This window comes from Anser brachyrhynchus (genome assembly GCF_964034855.1).
Source record: "Anser brachyrhynchus genome assembly, chromosome: 1".
Classification (NCBI taxonomy): domain Eukaryota; kingdom Metazoa; phylum Chordata; class Aves; order Anseriformes; family Anatidae; genus Anser; species Anser brachyrhynchus.
The window spans coordinates 187,328,306-187,350,855 of record NC_137694.1 but is presented as its reverse complement, the minus strand read 5'-3'; the positions used below and the strand labels follow the sequence as shown (position 1 = coordinate 187,350,855).

Sequence of the window (22,550 nt, the reverse complement as noted above, 5' to 3'; positions counted from 1 at the left end):
TACATAAAAATCTTATAGTTTATTCAGCAGGAAAACCAAAATCATTTATATTTTCTTCAGAATGAGTATCATATAAAAAATAATTCAGGGTTATTCTGGAGAAAACCAACCAACCAAAAAAAACTTTTCTCTGTGCTTCTATCCGGGATAATGCTTCTTCATGTGCCTGTTTTCTACCAAGTGTTACAGGTATTTTACTATGGAGATTATTTTTTTTTCAAGCTGTTGGCTATAGCTATTTTTGTGAGAATTAAGGGTTTTTCTTTTTATTTTCTCAGCTTGCCAATGGCAAACACAAATGTAGTTATAGAACTGAACATGCATACAGGAATTTAAGGTGATCTTTTGTTTCTCAGTCACAATTTATGTTTTAGAATTGGCAGTTTTAAGTCACGTAATTGGTTTGAGATTATTTTACTATGTCAGAGGAGAAAAAGCACAATGTGAAACTGCATAGCCTATGATGTATGTTATTTTTGTTAGGGTTAGTGATGTAGAAAGACCTTTAATGTAAATGATAAATGATCCAAGGATCCCCTTTGATTCCAATATAATGCACTAGCAGCAATAGCATTAGGTTTGAATAACATCAGACATTTGATTTTGTTTTTCTGTGAGGTAGTTCAGTGGTTTATTATGATGTTATTACAATTCTTATTCAATTCTAATATTTTTGAGCATGCTGGTTTGTTTTTTTTTCCACTGAAATAGTTTTAAATCCTACATATGTTGAGATTTCTTGAATATTTATGTATACTTAATATTCTCTGTGTCAGAGGAAGCTTAGTTCTGGTTCCATTTTAAAATATGTTGATATAGACTTTTTCTCCAAAACCATAGCCTGTATTCACTTTGCTACTGAGAAGCGACATATGTTAGAATAATTGCCATGTGTACTCTAATTGCCATGTGTACTCAGAAATCCCTCTTTAATAAACATTTTTCTTTGATTTTAGTTGTGTTTTTTTTTTTTGTCAGTAAATGAACCCCACAAAGCTGCACTTTGCGTTCTCAAAGAACATCTGAATTTCTTTCTTCAAAAGGGTGTTCTGGGTTTCACCTTAAAATTACACTCCAAATAGTATTTTTATTAATATACTTCTTATTAGCTACAACCATAACATTTCCATGTTTTCTTTAAAATGTCCATTGGTGGTATGACAACTATGATAAGTAACTTAATATAATCTCTATTTATTACATTTATTAGAATAAAAAGTCTAGCAGGGTAAGAAAACTTTTTTTTTCTTTTAGTTGATTTTTCTTTATGTGTGATGTGTACTTTTTCTTGTTTTCAGTAAAATAACCCAGAACATATCAAAATATAGTCTATATTTTCTTACTGCAGTTGTGAAACTTGAGGAGAAAGTATAGCCACAATATGTGGAGTTTGAACTCTCTTGTTGTAGCACTTAAAAGATAACATCTTTAATAAACATACACATTTTGCTACATGTGCACACTTTTTAAGTAACCTTTGGGCATATCTATGCTAAATGAATGAATTGTTATCTCTCTGTGTCACATGTGTGCACGCACACACTAATTGCAGTTCAGTGTCTCACTTTCTTTTGTTACCTCTTATTATGGGATTATCAAGCATAAAATGAAATTATCAAGCATAAGACATGAAACTTCTATGACTAACAAGTTGACGCTTTGCAAGTGCTTCATATGAGACACTGAAAAGAATCAGTCTTACATAAATCATATACCAAAACTGAGACTGAATGTAATATGACTATATCTAGTAAGAGAACCTGAATATGCCAGCCTCAGGAGGAAATTAGGGAACGATGCAAATACTTGTTGTTTTATATAGTGGCTTAAATTGAGTCATAATTAATAATGAAGAAAAGGAAAAGTATTCAAATTGAATTACCACCTAAGCTTCTTTAGGTAGATTGTATATTTTGCCATGAGAGGTTGAGTAATGGAGAGGCAATAACAACAAGAAACCAAAGCAATGATTTGTTCGGTTTTGAATATGCTTTTTGATCGTGTAACATCTTCTTCTGTTTAACTAAGTGTAAAATGTATCATACAAATTACCTCTTCATAGTTTCTTCTTTAAAGTCATCTGTGTTTTAAAGAATCTTGACTTTTTAAAAAACAAAACAAAAACAAGCCAAACCAAAACAACAACAACAAAAACAGTAATGTACTTGCATGAACAACTTCAAAGACTGTGATTTTGAAACAGAGGTGCTGAAAACAGGGTCAGCTACAGTAGGTTCCTCAGGACCTTGTCCAGTCAGATTTTGAGTAGAGGAGACATCATAACCTCTCCAGGCAACCCATTCCAGTGTTTTACCTCAAAGTAGAAATTTTTTTACTTTTATTTAAATGGAATTTCCTGTATTTCAATTTGTGCCTGTTGCCTCACATCCTGTTACTGGATACCATTAAGAAGTCGTCTCTGGTTCCGTTGTCTTTAGTCCCCACCCTTCAGGTATTTATACATGTGGATAAGATCCTCCTGCCCCCTTTGAATTCTCTTCTCCAAGACTTAATAGTCCTTTCTCCAAGACATAATAGTTCTTTCAGCCTCTCCTCAAGTTAGAGACTTTGATTATTCAGTCATCTTTGTGGTCCTTTGCTGGACTCTCTCTGGTATGTCCACGTCTTTCTTGTACTGGGGATCACAGAACTGGACACAGTACTCCAGGTGTGGCCTCAGCAGTGTTGAAGAGAGAAGGACCACCTTCCTTTACCTGTTGGCCATGCTCTTCCTAATGTGGCCTGGGATGCCATTTGCCTTTTACCACAAGGGAGCCATATGGGCTCGTGATCGGCTTACTGTCCACCTGGACCACCAGGCCCCTTTCTACAAGGCTAATTTCTGCTTGGTCCCCAGCATCTATTGCTGCTTGAGGTGTTTCCTCTCCAGGAGTAGTACTTTGCACGTTCTTTTGTTGATCTTTATGAGATATTTGGCCCATTACTCCAGCCTGACAAGGTCCCTCTGAATGGCTGTACACTTCCATGGTGTATCAACCACTCTTCACAGTTTTGTATCATCTCTACACTTGGTGAGGATGCACTCTACCCCACCATTCAGGTTAATGAAGCTGAACAAGATTGGACCCAGTATTGACCCCTGGGGTACTCTGATAGTAACTGTCCTCCAGCTGGACTCTAGCCACTATCACTTTTAGCCCAGCATTTCAGCCACTTTTCAGACTGCCTCGGTCTACTTATGTAGATCATTTTTCATCTGCTATATTCACTATGTTAGGGTGTTGAAAAATCTTTACAAAAAATCAGGATAAACAACATCCACAGCTTCATCCACCAAGCCAGTCGTCTCATCATAGAAAGTTATCTGTTTGCTCAAGGATGATTTCCAATTTGTAAATCCATGCTGACTACTTCAAGTCACCTTAGGTATGATCCAGGTGCTAAGTGAGTGCAGAAAGAATTGTCCAGAGACCTTTCTGGTGGGAGAGAGCTGTTATATGAACTTGACTATAATGTGAAACCTTATGCTTAGAAATGGAGAAGGGAGGTAAAGGAGTCCTTTCACATTTGCCAAATGTGAGGGAAAACTATTGTTTTGTAATTAGATGAACACTAGATGCTGCTTCAAGAACTGTGAGCCAATTTGTTATATATATATATATATATATATATATTTGTTTCTTAGGATGGTGTTGAGCAGCTGCTAAGTGAGAGTTTTAATGCTTGTGTATTAAAGCAGTTATTGTAACTTACCAATTACAAAATGAATGGTAACAATACTGAAAGGAAATTCTTTGACATTTGTATGGGTGCTAAATAGAAATAAAGAACAGACTTTGTTAAAAAGCAGTCAGGTTCAAAAGGTAAGGTGAACAGAATTAAATAGCACAAATTTTAATACAAGCAATTGGAGGTCATATACCTAGCAGTGAATAATGGGTGCCGTGCTTACAGAATCAGTTGTTATGTATTAGAAAGTTGTAATTACAGAACGATCTTCGGAGTTATTGTAGGTAACCAACTGACCATAAACTGCCTTTTCACTGTTCTGACTGAAAGAACTAATGTAACATTTTCAAGGAACAAACAGAGAAAAGAGTGAAGGTGATGTGGTTGCTTCCTGAAATCTTGGCAAAAGCATTGCTGGAGTGCCATTTATAGTTGAAAATCGCTGCTTCTTTTAGGAGACCATGTTAAAATTGGGTAGAATTCAAAGAACACTCTGGAGTGAACTGTGCTCTGGAATACACGTTTAATAATGAAACTTTCCAAGAAAAATAGGGGGAGGGGGAATGAAATTAAGGATGATCTTGACTTCTGTTTTCAGAATTTAAGCAAAAATCTCATGATGATGGATTGTTTAATATGAGATCTGGTGGGTAAACAGTGGGGAAAAAATCAGATTTTTAGACACAGTCGTATGGTCACTATAACTATTACAATTATAATAATACACAGTATAATATTAATCACGGTTCAATAAATCATTGGAATTGTTCTCTTAAAAGTGGCATATAAACTGTGAAAATTTAGGGCTATCTTTAAGCACCCATTTGGGAAGTCTCAACACTCTAAGTCTCTATATTTGTTTCTGCTAAAAACAGAGTTAGGGCGACATCACATCCAAGTAAATTCAGGAGTTAGACAGACTCAGCACAGATATTAAGTTTTTTTTCATTTTTTTATTCTATTTTGAGATGCTCTATTTCAATATATGTATTATGGTCTGTAAAGAAATTAGAGGGTGAAACTTAGGCTAGATTGTCATAATTTTAGGGTTTTGTCCTTAAAAAAATCCAAGTGCTTCCACAACCATGTAATGGAAGAAAAACTAAAGTTTCTGAAACAATTTTCTAAATTCTGTTTTTAAAGATGTAGGGACAATAAGTACCAAAGAAAGCCTTCCAGACTTTTCATTCCATCTCTGGTGCTAATAATAATAGAGATAATGTTAAACAGTTGCAAAAGCATATAGTGGAACTCCAGAATTAGTAGAAAAAAGCCATTTTTTCCTTCAGGCAAGAATTAATTAGGATACTGAGACTGAGAATATATTATCTCAAATGCTCCTATCTTAAATTGCTTATAAAATCCTATGCTAAAGAAACTGGACTCATTAAACCATTTCACCAGTGGATGGAAGAATGCTTACCTGCTATTGAAGTGTAACAGCATCCAGTAGCTGCTTTGAGAGAAGAGATGAAATGAAGCTGATAACTGTTTTTATGAATTATCTGTAGTAAAATCTTATACCAGCAGCTATGGGAAGTAGTTTAATGCTCATGAAACAACATGGGGGTTGACAGTATTGTTCTTGTCTGTGCATTTCCTTTTTTGTATGTGGCAAATTCTACATATGTAGGTAATAGGTAAGGCAATTTATGTGTACTGTCCTAGAGAACAGTCCTAGCCTACTTTACTTTAGGCAAGAAAGAAAATGTGAAAATTAACATAATCTGTATATTATAATATTGAGGTAAACAGAGAACAAATTTGTGTTCTCAGTTTCTCAACTATGGTTATATTAGAATGCTAATTAATGTAGGGAAAAAAAAAAAGTGAAATCTTGATTGGTATTGGCAAGCCTTCATGTTTAGAAAATCATACTATTCCAAGATGGAGAGAGCTGTCCTGCTCAGAAATGACCTATTACTTCATTATTTCAGTGCTTTCTTGTCTTCATATGCTGAGCTCCAGGAAGTTACACAACCAAGGACATTTCAGTATTTAAAATTTCAGGAACAGTCCAGTTTGACCACAGTGGTGACAAAATCAGTCCAATAACTGGGGGGTAAAAGGGAAGAAGTTCAAAGGTGTAGACATTTCTTCAAAAGCCACCACCTCCCTTTTTGCTTTTTTTTTTTTTTTTCAGGGTGTTGTCAATGTGTAACAAAATATTTATTAGTTTCTGTTAAAAGCTGTAGCATGCATTTTACAAAATGTTACTAATGTTTTACCAAATAAAAATATGATGGCATTTCATCAGATAAAAAAATAATGGCATTTACACTTGTTGGCTGTTGGCAACTTAAAAAAAAATACATTTTATTTGACATTTTTAATCAAATAATACTACACCATATGTCAGAATGTAATGAATCTGTGCATTTTTTTCATTATCCTTGAAAATCTGATTCTGTTAGCCAAAACTATTTTAGCTTATAGAGATAACATATGTTGCTGAGAAACAAATTTGGCATTGTGAGAGATGCAGCTATCCTGTGAAAAGTTCTATGAATGCCATGAAGCCCAAAGGAGGTAAATCAAAGTCTCAAACTAGCCCACAACATATCCAATTGTTTGTATTGTCAAGGCTGCATTTTTACGTGTTTAACCTTCATTTTATTGTATAGAATTAGTACTGTGGTATTGTAGGTTATTTGTATAGATGGGTAATGCAGGTTATATCTACATATGGGTAGTGTTCTCACCTGAGACTGTTCACTGATGCTTTTTGTTGTGGGATATGGCTGCCTCTGGGGCCATTGTAAAAGCTAAATGCTTGAAGTAGATCTGTGTTGAAACTAATTCTCAGTAGACAAAGGAGAATGGCAGTGTTATAAATTGTCTTCACTTTTGAGGTCAGTTGTGATGGGCAGCACATTATTTTTTTTCCTGTTCATTCTTAGATTATGTCTTAGGTTTATTTAGGCTTATTAAAATAGTGTCTTCTTTTTGCAAGGAGGGTTGTTTGGAAACCTATACAAAGGGCTGTGGCAGAGGAGTGTGCTCCTTCCAGAGTGGCAGCTGGAGGGGAGCAAGAGTTCTGTATCACATGCAGAGGCAGATAGAAGGCTGAAAAAAAACATAGCCTGAATTTGGGAAAATAAAGCTTCAGTAGCACCTTAACATTCTGCTAAAGGGAAAGAACAAACCAAAATGTAGCTCCAGGCCAGCAGAACCACACTGATGACCAAAGATCACAGAATCATGGACTGGCCTGGTTTGGAAGGGACCTTAAAGATCATCTAATTCCAACCCCCTGGCCATGGGCAGGGATGTCACCCACTAGATCAGGTTGCCAAGGGCCTTATTCCCCGTCCAGTCTGGCCTTGAACACCGCCAGGGATGGGGCATCTACAAGTTCTCTGGGCAACCTGTTCCGGGGCCTCACCACCCTCTGAGTGAAGGATTTTCTCCTAACCTCCAATCTACATCTCCTCTCTTTTAGTTTAAAAACATTCACCCTTTTCCTATCATTATCTGCACAAGTAAAAAGTCACTCTGCATCTTTTTTATAAGCCGCCTTCAAGTATTAAAAGTCCTCAATGAGGTCTCCCTGGAGCCTTCCCTTCTTCAGGCTGAACATCACCAGATCTCTCAGCTTCTCTTAAGCCATACTCCAAATGGGGCCTCACGAGGGCAGAGTAGAGGGAGACAATCACTTCCCTAGACCTGTTGGCCATGCCTCTGTTGATGCTGCACAGGATGCAAATCTACAATTTGGAGACCACTATGTCATGTGGGACCATGTCAAAGGCCATGCAAAAGTCCAGGTAGATGACATCAGTTGGTCTTCCCTTGTCAACTGATACAGTTACTCCATCATAGAAGGCCACCAGATTGGTCAGGCATGATTTGCCCTTGGTGAAGTCACGCTGGCTGTCCCAGATCACCTCCTTATCTTGCACATGCCTTGGCATTGCTTCCAGGAGGATCTTTTCCATGATCTTCCCAGGCAGAGAGGTAAGGCTCAGAGAGGTAAGGTATGTAGTTCCCTGTGTCCTCCTTTCTACCCTTTTTAAAAATGAGAGTGATGTTTCCCTTTTTCCAGTCACTGGGGACTTCGCCTGACTGCCAGGACTTTTCAGATATGATGGAGAGGGGCTGGGGAATTCCATCAGCCAGTTCCCTTAGTTCCCCTGGGATGCATGGCATCAGGCCCCATAGACTTGTACCTGTTCTGTTTCATCAGGTGGTTGTGAACCTGCTCTTTACTTATAGTGGGCGGGAGTTTGCTCACCCAATCCCCAGCTAGAGGTTCACAGACTCAAGAAATGTGGGAAGGCTGACTGACAGTGAAGATTGAGCAAAGAAGTTATTAGGTACCTCAGCCTTCTCCATGTCTGTTGCTACCAGTTCTCCCTTCTCGTTTATCAGAGAGATATTACACTCCCCTTGGCCTTTCTTTTCTGGCCAATGTAAGTATAGCACCCCTTCGTGTTATTCTTTGCATCACTTGCCAAGCTCAGTTTCATTTGTGCCTTAGCTTTCCTGATCCAATCCCTGCACATCTGGATAGCATCCATTTACTGTTCACAGGCCACATATCCCTGCTTCTGCTGCCTATTTTCTTCCAACACCTCAGTTTGACCAGCAGGTCCTTGCTCAGCCATGCTGGTGTCTTACCTTCTCTGTTTGATTTCCTAAACACGGGGATGGAGAGCTCTTGTGCTCTAAGAAAAACGTCCTTAAAGAGTTGCCAGATCTGTTCAGCTCCTTTTGACCCTAAGGACAGTATTCCAGGGAATCTTGTTCACTAAGTCTTTAAATAGCTCAGAGTTTGGTCTTTGGAAGTTCAGGGTCCTGACTTTGCTCTTTGCCAGGCCCATGTTCCTTGAGATCATAGACTCAAACAGGGTTTGCTCACTGCAGCCCAGACTGCCTCTGATCTCTGACTTCATCTGCATTGGTTCACCAGGCATGTGATATGAGGCATAGTACGCTGCAACTCAAAAGATGACTTAAATCAAGACTGTAAGTAAGGACCTCTGCACAAGGACATGCTGGTGTGGAGAAGAGTATGTCTACAGATGTTCTTATTCCTGTTTGCTTTAGCCTGATCACTCTGTTTTTTTCCATTTAGTGTAAGTTTTCTAATTATTGACATAAAACAGCAGCTTTCTGGAATTTGAGAATTTGAATGTCATTTTTTGACCCCTTTAAAAATATTACTTTGGAAAAAACATCTAAGATCTGGCCATCTCAGGGTCTAGTCATACCACCTATCTTGTAAGGCTTTTTTTTGTTTTGTTTTGTTTTGTTTTGTTTTTTTTCTCAGAAGGTTTTGGTTTATCAGCTATATTCTTGACAGTGAAGAAAGAGGAAAATCTTTTTTTTTCCATTAATGTACACATACAGATTTAACTATATGTTTCTGAAGATGGACTTAAGTATATAATTATGCATTTTTTTGCATATTGAAATCAGGATGGTATTAGTATAGTGGGATGGTATTAGTATAGTGGGATAGATTAAAGATGTAGAGTTTCAGCAGCTATTAAGTAAGATGAAATTTGAACTGTTTGCATGTGATTCTCACCTCTTAATGGCACTACAAAAAAACAAGTAAATGTGTTTAATGAAAATATTCCAACAGTAAAACCATTTAAAACATCATTATTGTAATAATATGAAATTATTTTGAAAGCAGACTGCATTAATGAAATGAGAAAGTGTTAATTACTGGGCTATATGAGTGTATGCAAGTGTTCATATATTTGTAATGATTCTTTTTTTTAATACTTTAAAAACTGAATTTCAAATTTATGGATGAAATCCACCATTTAGAACCAATGTATTTCAGCCATTGATTATTTTTTGTATCTTAACTTGTGACTTTTAGGCTAAAATTTTTGTAAATCGTGCTTGTAAATTAATCGTAAATTAATAATCGTAAATTAATGATAACACACTTCTCTTTATCGTACACAAAAGGGAATAAGTGACATAGCTGACGTAGCAGTAAATGTGGAATTAACATTTTAAAAATCTTGTGTTTAATTTAATTCATTAATTTCCACCAACTACGTTTGCAAAATGTCTTTTAAGAAGGCCAGAATATCTCTTTATAATGTTTTTAATTTCAAAAACACATAAAGAAATGTATTAGCTTTCAGCTTTTTCTATCTTTATGATGTTTGCCACAGGAAAACTGAAAACCTTTATTAAACTTACTTTTTAAAAATTGTAATCCTTCATCTAATTAAAATAAATCTACGACTCAGAGGTCTACAACTTCATAGATCATTGTCCTAACTAAATCATCGGTCCTGAAAAAGAAATAATTCTTGTGCATAGTAATTACTCTGAATCCAAACTTACATGTCATACCAATTGTGTTGTTCTCCTAGCTCCTTAAAACTGCAAGACATCTTTCAAAATCTAAGCATAGCATTTGTTTTTGTGATGGATTTGCATTTACAGCTTAAATCAGATATAATGTTTGTAATTGTGATGGACTAGAAAATTGAGGGCAAAACCTGAAAATATGAGATTTGCCATCTTGAATTTCTGGATACCGAGGAAAAAAAAATAATATTGATTTTTAGAACATAGCCTGGAATCAAGTTCATGGTGAAGATTAGTAGCAAACCACTGATTGCTCCCCCCCACCAAGACAGGGTGGGGAGAGAGGATGAATAGGAAATTAAATTCAGTGTTCCAAAAGCCAATTTCTTTTCTTCTCATGGCACTTTAGAGTGCATTTGAACCTTGTTTTATTATATGATAGTTCCTATTTTTCTAATTTCTGTAATAATCTTTTCTTTTCAGTTTCCGCACTAGTAAAGGTGTTGGGTATTCTGCTCATTTTGTCGGCAACTGTTTAATAGTTACATCGCTGAAGTCAAAAGGCAAAGGTTTCCAGCACTGTGTGAAGTATGATTTTCAGCCACGCAAGGTAAGCAAAATAGTATGCACAGTAAAGAATATCATTGAAAATGTGACAAAGTGCTTTTGGAAGTAAGTACTAAAATCATTTTAGTGATATGGCATCTGTAGATAAAATCTGTAATTTCTTATTTATAATTAGCTTCTCTGTCATGCAGAGTTATGTCAGTTACAGGCTAGAATCAGTTTAAAAATAATAATTTATGAAGTTACATTTCTATAAAGCTAACTTGTTTTTAAAAATACTGCTTAATTAGCTTCAGATGCTGAAGAATTTTAAGTATTTGTGAAATGGTTGTATTTCATTTTAAAAGGTCTGTATGTTACAGAAGTAATTCTTTTTCTGAACATTCTGTACTTGGTAACATGGGTGACAATGCCTGGAACAATTTTGCTGGCAGTGTTAGAATTTCCTTATCTGTTGCTGGGAGAAACAAGGATCTGAACTTTTTCTATATTGGTGATGTTTTGGGATTTCTCATTTTTCATAGTAAGTCTTGATTATTTCTCTAGATCATATTAGTGTTTCTTTCTACTGTATGTCTAGTAGTCCTAAGAGAACAATGATTCTTCTGGCTTCAAGATTTCAGTTAGTTAGATGCAGCATTAACTTTCCCATACAGCGATCATTATGTGTTTGTCTTTGATAACATTCCTGTATGTATTTTGCTGGGAAGATTTTTTTTAATTATTTTTTTATGGCTTTAGGATTCCTATACTGAATTTCAGTGCAGTCTTTCATATTTTAGCAAGATATTCTTTTTACTAAGAAGGACTGTAGTTTCCTTCAATCCAAACTTAGAAAATGTTAGCTCTTGCTATTCTACCTAAGATAGTTAATTATGAAATACTAGTAAATGTGTATCTCATTATATGAATATCAGCTGATCTACTGAAGTATATCCAAATACAACTTTCATGACAGTTTTATATTTCTCATAGATCTTGCTTCATACACTTTAGGTCACATGTCCAATTTTAGAAAGTATTTGGAATAAATCTTTATATTTGCAAGTGTTTTTGTATGACTGTGGCGGTTTTACCCTTCTGGACAGCTGAACTCCTCCATAGCCACTCTTTCACTCCCTTGCCTCAAAGGAAGAGGGGAAGAAAATATGATGGAAAGGGCTGAAGGGTTGAGATCACTCACCAATTAATGTCACATGCAAAACAGACTCAGCCCAGGGAGATTAATATAATTTATTGCCTACCACTAGCAGACAAACATAATGAGAAACTAAAAGCAAACTAAAAACACCTCCCCCCATTCACCCTCTTCTACGTCCTCCCTCCAAGCGGCACAGGGGAGCAGGGAGGGAATGGGGGCTGTGGTCAGTCCCTGATGCTTCGTCTCCGCCAGTCCTTCACGGTCACTCTCTGTCCCTGCTCCACGTGGGGTCCCTCCCACGGGATGCCGTCTTTCTCGAAGGGAGCCTGCAGGGGCTGCCCACAGGCAGCAGCTCTTCAAGAACTGCTCCCACACAGCTCCGTACCACGGGGTCCATCCCCCAGGAGCAAACTGCTCCAGCACGGGTCCCCCACGGGCGGCAGCTCCCCCCAGACCCCCTGCTCCTGCATGGGCTCCTCTCCACGGGCTGCAGCTCCGGCCCGGGGCCTGCTCCTGCGGGGGCTCTCCATGGGCCGCAGCCTCCACCAGGCCGCATCCACCTGCTCCACCGGGGGCTCCTCCACGGGCTGCAGCGTGGAGATCTGCTCCGTGTGGGACCCGTGGGCTGCAGGGGGACAGCCTGCTCCACCAGGGGCCTCTCCACAGGCCGCAGGGGAACTGCTGCCGCGTGCCTGGAGCACCTCCTGCCCTCCTGCTGCACTGACCTGGGGGCTGCAGGGCTGGTTCTCACTTCTCTTCCCCAGCTGCTGTTACACAGCAGTTTTTTTCCCCTTTCTTAATTCTCCTCCCAGAGGCCCAACCAGCATCACTCACTGGCTCAGCTCTCGCCAGCGGCAGGTCCCTTTTGGAGCCAGCTGGAGCTGGCTCTGATGTGACATTGGGCAGCTGCTGGGCTCTGTTCATAGAGGCGTTCCCTGCAGTCCCCTACTACCAAACCCTTGCCATGTAAACCCAATACAATGGCATATATTATTTTCTATTAAAAACATCCAGCCTGGCCTTGAACACCTCCAGGGATGGGACATCCACAGCTTGTCTTGGCAACCTGTTCCAGTGCCTCACTACCCTTACAGCGAAGAATATCCTCCTAATGTCTAGTCTATTGTCTTCAGTTTAAGACCATTTTCCCTTGTCCTATCATTATCTACCTGAATAAAAAGTCCCTCTCCATCCTTTTTATTAGACTCCTTTAAGTATTGAAAAGCCACAATGAGGTCTCCCCAGAGTCTTCTGTTTTTTAGGCTGAACGTCTCCAGCTCTCTCAGCCTTTCTGCACAGGAGAAGTGCTCCAGCCCTCTGATCATCTTTGTGTCCCTCCTCTGGACTTGCTCTAACAGCTCCACATCCTTCTTGTGCTGGGAGCCCCAGACCTGGATGCAGCACTCCAGGAGGGGCCTCATGAGAACAGAGTAAATGGGGACAATCCCCTCCCTCCACCAGCTGCTGGTCATGCCTCTGTTGATGCAACCCAGGATGCAGTTGGCCTTCTGGGCTGCAAGCATGCACTGTTGGCTCTTATTGAGCCTTTTGTACACCAGAATTCCAAAGTCCCTCTCCACAGGGCTACTCTCAATGAGTTCTTCTCCCAGTCTGTGCTCATGTCTGGGATTGGCCCAACCCAGGTGCAGCACCTTGCACTTAGACTTGTTGAACCTCATTAGGTTCACTTCTCCAGCTTGTCCAGGTCCCTTTGAATGGCATCTCTTCCTTCTTTGGTATCAACCGCACCACTCAGCTTGGTGTCATCTGCAAACTTGCTGAGGGTGCACTCAGTCCCATCATCTATGTCATTGATGAAGATATTGAAAAGCACCAGTCCCAAGACAGACCGAGGGACACCGATTGTCACCAGCCTCCACCTGGACACGGAACCATTGGCCACTACTCTCTGGGTACGGCCATTGAGCCAATTTCTTATCCACCAGCTGGTCCACCCTTCAAATCCGTATCTTTCCAATTTAGAGATTGGGATGTCATATGGGACTGTGTCAAAGGCCTTACAGAAATCCAAGAAGATGACGTAAGTCGGTCTTCCCTTGTCAACTGATACAGTTACTCCATCATAGAAGGCCACCAGATTGGTCAGGCATGATTTACCTTTGGTGAAGCCACACTGGCTGTCCTGGATCACCTCCTTGTCCTGCACGTGCTTTAACATTGCCTCCAGGAGAATTCGTTCCATGATCTTGCCAGGCACAGAGGTGGAGCTCACTAGTCTGTAGTTCTCCAGGTCTTCCTTTCTACCCTATTTAAAAATGGGAGTGATGCTTCCCTTTTTCCAGTCACTGGGGACTTTGCCTACTGCCATGATTTTTCAATTATGATGGAGTGTGGCTTGGCAACTGCATCACCCAGTTCCCTCAGGATCCTTGGATGCATATCATCAAGGCCCATAAACTTGTACTTGTTAAGTTGCATCAGGAGGTCCAGAACTTGCTCTTCGCTACAGTGGACTCCCCCAGCCCCTGCCTAGAGGCTTGGGGACAGGAGATCTGGGAAGCCTGACCACCAGCGAAGACCGAGGCAAAGAAGTACCTCTGCCTTTTCCCCATCTGTCATTACCAGTTCTCCATCGTCATTTGTCAGAGGCGCTACATGCAAAAACAAATTCAAAGTGTTTTTTAGAGCTTGCCTTGGAGATCGGAGCAACAGATGTAGATAGTGTTCTGAAGCAGTAGCTATGCTAAAGATTCAAAAAAATTGCATGACAGGAAGGAGATTTTGACTAAAAGAAAATGCACATGCAAGGAATTGTGGTTAATGTGCAAATAAAAAAATAGCAAAATGATAAAATCTGTGCGTTTTTGTTTGTTTTTAAATAAAGCTTGACATGCACACCAATGCTATCAAAAGATGGTATTGCTCATGTTATAGGATCTGTGGACAGTGTTGCAACAGAAGATTAATGAGCTATTTGTTTCCAAACAAATGAGTCATCTATTAAGTTTAATCTACACACAATGGGACAAGCTGAACACCAGCTTGCAGACTGGTATGTTGTCTGAAATGCTCTTAAAGCATTGTAAAAGGAAAATCATAGAATATATGTGGACAGAACTTGGAGGTTATCGTTATCAGATTATTACTGTTACAAAAGTATCAGAACTGTAAATGTAAGTAAATAGCTATAAAAGATACAATTTTTAATAGTGCCATTGCAAAGAATGTCTCATCTCAGGAAAATCATCATCACCAAGTGGAGATTATTGTTAAATAAACTTTTGAATGAAAGAGGACAAAGGAATTTTTCATCTAACATATTTTTGTTAGGTGACGTGGAAGATTCAGAAACGAAGCATTGACTAAAGCATTGACTAAAAGTTGCATGGTTTGCACTTACTTAGCTTAGTCACGTTAAATTTCAGAGATTTCAGTGATTAATATTCTGCTGAATTTATTAAGGTGTTCCTTTGTGAAATATAATCTTCCTACAAAAGGGAAAACATTTTTTTTTTCACCCTGGGGTCTACAAAATTTCAGCCTGCAAAAATTAGTTTGTTCATTGTTGCTTGGAAAAAAAAATTAGGCTGGTCACACATGACTTCAGAAGACAAAGCTGCAGTGATACGTCCTTAATCTAGTATGACCCAATAAATCTGTTTACTTGGACATGAAGGAAGTGAGATATTCGTATGTACTATTGTATAATGAGTAGGATTTTTTTACCCTCCTGTTAACTATAAGTTTTTAAGGGGAAAAAGTGAAAATACATTTTTAAAGACATGGAAATCAGATGTGGAAAAATGTGCATTCTAATATGCATATAAAAATAAAAAAATATATAAAATATAAAAAATACAACTCAGTTTAGGGACTACTGCAAAGATTATTGAGAAAATATATTTTGCTGCATGCTTTTTTATTTCTAATTCTGTGCCTTCTCCGATTTCAAAAGCAACAAGTAAAATGTTTTTGCTTTTATTTCCTCTGATACAGAGAGGGAAATTTTTATATTAGTAGGATCTGTATCTATTAAACCTGCCTCAGAGAGTGAGTCACCAAGTGAATCTGAAACCTGCACTAAGGTACTGTGTTGAGAAATTAAAAAAAAAAAATGAATACAAGTTAGTTGGGTATGAGCTTATTTGTTACTTGATGAGGGACAGAGAAATCTTTGCAAAATAAATATAATATTAATTTTCTAAAAGTACTTTATTTCCCTAAGAAAATAAATAAATAAATAAAAAAGAATAACTCTGCATCATTTTACTTCATACTTAATACAAAAATATCATCCCTTAACAGTGGAGAGAGTCTTGGGAACTGTTTTTAGGAAGTTATGGATTTATACAGGGAGTTTTTAATATATAACATATATGTATTCTGTTTTATTTTTTTAAGTAATGAAGGATATCAATGCTAGACTGCTTGCCGTCTTTGTAGCACTTAGTCTATTTCAGGTCTACCTTTGCAGTTTCCAACAAATGCAAGAGAAAACTGTTTGATTCCAAATTACTCATTTACATGCTTCAAGTGGCAAGGGAAAGTAAGGCTTTCAGTGTGCAACTAATATGAAGTTTAAACACTCCTATTTCTACAAAAGTTTAATAGCTACTTTTATGGAAAAGAACTTGCTTGCGATTTAAACTATGTACTTAAGAATCGTTATACTTTACAAGTTACAGGGAGTTGTATCCGACTGAAAGAGGCAAAAGAATGGTACATGCCAAGGGGACATTTTCTATGGAGAAGTGAATATAAAATATTTATTTATATGCATGTAGGATCAATAAATTTGTTATGATACAAAATGTTTTATACCTGTTTTTCTTTTCCCTTTTTTTATTTATTTTTTTAAGGTAGGAGCTGTAAGAAGCTCAGTGATTCAAGTTGAAAAATGTTTATTGATATTTGTAGGATAATGTTACATATACTATGGTTACATTCTTAATGAGTGAAATTGATCAGGGCTGCATTTTTAAGTCATGCTTAGTAGACTGTATCACTTCACTTCTCAAGAGTAAATGTAAAGTAGTTCATTTTGACTCTGCAAGACAAATTGTTAAAAGTTTCTTGACATGTTTCTCACTAGGAAGAAAAGAAAAAGATAAAGGACCTGCCTACAACGTTTTCAATTGTATCCAAATAATTACAGGGTACTGAGGAGAACAGGTGAAAATTATAACATTTTAATTAAATCAGAGGGCAGAAGAAGAATTTGTCTAATACATCAATAACATGCTTCATTTGTATGTCCAAACTAAATGCATTCTGTGAAGTACTTTTTCAACAAGTTGAAAATTCATGACAAATAACTGATTCACTATATTATAAAGATAATGATGGCATGGCACAATATTATAGATGAGAGTATTGTTGGTGTAGAAGAGAAAGACCACCTCAACCACATAGAGGATGGCTCCTCTAACTTCTTGACAGCTGTTTTATATTGTAAGATATGTAATTGTAAAACAAGTCAACAAGGAAGAAAGTTTAAATGATTGAAACCATCAGTGATATACTGAGACAGTTCAGACTTTAACATACATGAAATTCTCTCTTTTACTTTGTTTCCTATAGAAGAACAAACTTTGATATGTTTTCTTACCAAGGCAGAACAGAAGGCGAAGGAGGAAAGGAATACTTTTTCTATTCATACTTTTTGTGTTGTAACAACTACCTAGATTATTTAAATTATCTCTTAGGAGGTGAGTTCTTCCAAAAGGTTAGCCATCTAATCTAGTCAGCTGAACAAGAAAAAGGCACCAGCAGCAAATTATTTTGCAGGTGTAGCTAAGACTTGCAGAATGGTATTTAATGCCTACAAGTACCCAACTTGTTACACTCCTTATGTAAGAACTGTAGGTGACTGTCTTATAGTAGGCATCTAAGTGAACTTGGAGTTCGTAGATTCTTATCGTTGGATCATTCAGTAAATATGATCTGAGTTTGTTTCTTAACTTGGCTTTTGTTTATGAGGTTCTCTGAACACTAAAGCAACTTAGAGTCAAATGAAATAGTATAGTTTCTGTATTAGGGACTTCTGTTATGTTTGTTGACTTATGAAGCTGTCTGGGACAGACACTTGTATTTTTGTAGGATGTGGAGCATAGGCCTAGAAATACAGTTACATTTTGGATATTGAAATATTTTACATACAATATATAAAAATCACACAAAATGACACAAATTAGTATTGATGGAGGTTTAAACTAGTTGACCTTTTACCAAAGAGGTAAATCATGAGAAGCTGCATCTCTTTAGAGTATTTGAAGTGCTGTTTTCCAAGGGTGGCAATTTGTTAGTAAAGCTCATACAAATGTGAGTATTTTGCTGCATAGCTATTTCAACTTTATTTTAGCTTAGAAAATGTAGTACTACTTTTGACGCCCTTTCATAGCTGGACTGAATCCCATGGCGGGGTGGGAGGGATATACCTTATTTTCATGAAGGTGTGTTTACTAAGTATTCTGAAAAGTAGTGGCATAATCATAAAACAAGATTATTAAAATAAAATCCCAAGGGATGTAGAAGTTCTTTGCTTTAAAAAAACAAACAAAAAATTAACTAAACATAACAGTCGAAAGGTAATAATTAAAATGTGCCAAGAAAGGGAAGACAAATAAATTGTAAATGACTATTCCAAATAATATTTTTAACACAATAAATGAGCATTTGTACCTGGTAAGTCCAGATGATAACATCTACAAGACTGCTACTAACATCTACAAGACTGCTACAATAACTACAACTGAGACAACTGCAGCCTTACCCAAAAGGGAAAGATAAAGTCAGTATATTCAGTTTAAGCAGTTAGCTGAAAAATAAAATAAAAAAAAAAAATCACTATGATCAGTCTTTTGAGATGCTCATAAAATGGCTTGAATTCCTAGCAGCTGAGTAGTTGTTTATTACATGTAGTCCTTCTTCCCTGTTCAAAGAAGTGGCAACTCGATCAGGCTGCTCTAGGTGTTTCCAGTCAGGTTTTTAGCATTTCCAAGGAAGGAGACTCCACAGTCTGTTTGGACAAACTGCTCTACTGTTTGACCACCCTTACTTTACATTTAAATGAAATTTCAAGTTTTTCAGTTTGCGCCCATTGCCTCTTATCCTGTTACTGAGAAATCTCTGATTCCCTCTTTACTTCCTGCCCATTAAGTATTTATACACATGGATAAGACGTCCCTGAGCCTTCTCTTCTCCAAGTTAAGCTGTCCCATATCTCAGCTTCTCTTCATGTGTTAGAGGCTTTGATCACTTAATCATCTTTGTGGCCCTTTGTCGAACTCTCTCCAGTATGTCCATTTTCTTCTGGTTTGTATGTGTTTTGAAAGAATAGACACCCATTATAGTTAAGTATGAGTTGATTTGCAGATCACAAAAGATTAAATTACCATTCTTAGGATTAGGTTATTTTGAAGGTTCAGCTCTAAAGGGTATTTAAGATTTTCTTCTTAAACTTTACAATTCACAATTAAAATTCATCATGGACTTAATGATTCCAATTGAACAGATTATTTGAAAGACCACCATAGTTGTACTTGGAAGTGTTTTACTCAGATACTTTCTCCCCTTGATTATAAAATATGAAGCAATTGAGATAAGGTACTAAACTGGGCTATAAAATCTGCTGTGGTGATTTTTTTCCTTTTGTTTAATAATTTCTGATAGATTAAAAGACAGAGATACGTGATGTTAATTTGTTAAGGCACATAGAAATGGATTTCTGATGAGACCTGAGTTGTATTTTGCATATAGTACATATGTTTTTAGATTGCACTTTCAGGAAAGGGAATGTAATAATCTTTTAAATTTTATTGTGTTTTAATTTTATTGCATTTTTGGCTCATATCCCATAAAAATATGTAGGTAGGTACATTGCTATGTATGAGCACTGTTCTACCAAGTGGACTTGGAAGTTCCGCTGACTTGACTTTTAATTTTACGAGTTTGTAAGGATTCATCTGGTCATATAACTTCATGAGATTTTTCACTTATTTTTCAATGGTAATCATTAAGTTTATGTGTTATAGCACAAAAACTGCCACTATATACTGATTTTCCTTTTCTTTTCAGTGGTATATGATAAGCATTGTACACATCTATAATCGCTGGAGAAACAGTGAAATACGATGTTACGTGAATGGTCAGCTGGTATCCTATGGTGACATGGCCTGGCATGTTAACACAAATGATGTAAGATTTTATTTTTTTCCTTTCTTATAGCTTCACAGCACATCAAACTGTTCATCTCATTTTAAAGTAAATGGAAAAAAAAAAAGAAAAGTACAGTGTTTTCTCTAGATCTTTGCAAATTTTTTTTTTTAAGCTTTAAAAAGCCTTAGCTATGTATTTCATAAAATTTAGTAGTGCTGTGGTTCCTTTGGGTAAGTTTTTTTTTTTTTTTCCTTTAGATTATTATGAATTTTTGGCTCTATTTTGCACTATTTTTAGGAAATTTGTGGAGATTTTGTTGGAGAGTCTGTTACAGTTAATGTTTTTAATATATGATGTTGTATAGAGGACAGTGATAACAACGGATTCATATTTCACTTTTTCCATAGAAAGTTATGGTGGAGTTACAGATTTGAGAGATGTAGATTAAGGAAAACCGTTAAGAAAAACTGATTCATTCAGCCTAATGAATACACATGCTGCCAAGTACTCATTTTTGTATCACATTAAATTCTGTTTTATTCAAGAAGAGATATGTATTAATGATTAAAAGATTTCTATGCTATTTTTGTTGATTGAACATTAGATTTTAAGTATTTTTTTTTAATTGCAGTAGAACTGAATAGTCTGGACCATGGTCAGAGTCCTGTTGTTTTAAGCACTGTATAAATTTTGTGAGAGATAATTTCTTCTATGAAGAGTTTACCATTTTAAAGCAATGAGACAAATAGAAATTAAGGAAAAAAAAAAAGTTAAAGCTGGAAAACAGAAGCATGGAGAAGCGTAAGGAAACTTATGGCATTAAACAAAGTCTGATGTCTTACATCTATATCCCAGTAGCAAGCATATTTTGCCTCTTTTATTGTTTGACTTGGATTAGTTCATAGGCAGTTGACCAGTATTAAAAATGCTGTGCTAATTATTAAGGAATTAGTATTTAATTAATGTTGTTAGCAAGTACAGATTAAGTACTACAAAATTGCAATTTTGTGTTTTGTGTTTTATTGGCTTGGATGGCCGACTAGGGAGATTACCAATTAAAAGATATTGAGACACACAGAGTTGCATAGCATCAGTCAGCTCAGAACAAGTGAATACAGTGTTCTTGTGTCTGCTTGTACCACAGGCAGAAATGAGTCATTTTTACCTGGAGAAGATTGCATGTTTACCTGTAAATACAGCTAAATGTTAATTGGACAGAGTTCAATTTATGTTAACAGTACATTCTTAGAGGAAATGTATCAGATTCATATTTTTTAATTATAAATTATTTTAATTAAATATATATATGCTTAAAAAAAAAGTCCATTTTCTTCTACAATGGAAGGGATGAGACTATACACCCAATGATGGAGAAAACACTAAATGTAATAAAGACAAAACTTTTCAGATGCTCGCTGTGTCAAAGCTACCACTGGATAAAACTCATTTGGATTATATACTTTTCAGATTAATAAAGCATTTATTAGATTTGCATTACTGAGTTTAAAGTTAAGGGACTCAGTTGAATTTTTATTTCAAGCATAGATTTTATCTTGGAAAAGACTGTGAACTGATTTCTTCCCCTCCAATAGATCTCACATTACAGTTTTCTTATATTTTAGTGTCATTTTTCATTATCTGACATTTACCTCTTGTATCCAATACTTCAATCTACAGTTTTCATACGTGCAGACACAATTGAGACATCTTCAATGATGTCTTGATTAACTCCAACTTCATTAATGCTATTTAATGAAATATAAAAGCTATAAAAAGTTTATTGTGTTAGTTATGTGTCACATAACTCAATGTTTTTATTCCAAGGACTAATTATAGCTAAAGATTATGACAAAAAGGTTAAATTAAATGCATGAAAACACATAACACGAATAATCAAAAATGTGTACGATTGCTAGCTGATCAGTACATTAAACAGTTGATTATAAGAGATCAAATAACATTTAGAGATGGATGTTACATTGGAAGAGTTGATTATTATGGATATTAGATTAGGAATTTTCCCCCAGTTATGGGAAGACATGAGAGAAAGCATAAAACTGTTCAAGATGTAGAATTAGAGGGTTAATGAAGTCTTGTGGAAGATTTTTTGCTCAGATACTAAAATGAAGACAAACTTGATGATGTCATAGAAACATAGAATATCCTAAATTGGAAGGGACCCTTAGGAATCCTTGAGTCTAACTCCTGGCTCTACACAGGACCACTGTCCAAATGTTTCTGGAACTCCAACAGGCTTCCTAATGCAGATTATACTAGTTTAATTTGTGTCAAAAAGTGAGCTCCATTCCTTGTTTTCATGAAATAGAGTACACGTGGCAAGGAAATTAAGTGATCTTTGCCGAACATCATTGTGCTGTAGATGTAGTCCTCTTGTGCTGCATCTTGTTTCCTAATTTCTCAGATTTTTGTTTTGGATGGTTAAGTTCTAAACTTCATTTGATCTAAAAGCCTTTTTTCTTGGAAGCACCAGGAGAACTTAACCTAATTCTTGCAAAATAAATTTAACTTGGGGGGTGGGGGGGGGGGGGGGAGGGAAGCTACACTTCAAATATGAAAGAATAGGAAATGGACAGATGGAGAACTGCAGAAGGTCTTTGTGCATCTAGAAGGATAGATGTGGGAAGAAATAACAGAAAATAGCAACTTCTATGATTGTGGAAGAAGTCAGAAGAGGCATTTAAGTTTAAACCACATCATTATAAGATGTGGTCATAGAAGACTGTGCACCAGT

General features: G+C 36.7%; 1 protein-coding gene across 12 annotated transcripts in view; it reads left to right on the top strand.

Moving 5' to 3' along the window:
* NBEA (neurobeachin) overlaps positions 1-22,550 on the top strand; it is a 518,392-nt gene that overhangs the window by 98,545 nt on the left and 397,297 nt on the right. For 11 of the 12 annotated variants that reach the window (XM_080568262.1, XM_080568264.1, XM_080568263.1 and 8 more), the window contains exons 6-7: positions 10,456-10,582; positions 19,718-19,837. In XM_080568262.1, the coding sequence (XP_080424388.1) occupies positions 10,456-10,582; positions 19,718-19,837 (247 nt within the window). Of the gene's footprint in view, positions 1-10,455; positions 10,583-18,917; positions 18,937-19,717; positions 19,838-22,550 lie in introns of those variants that run through there. The other variant, XM_080568271.1, reaches the window with a different exon arrangement.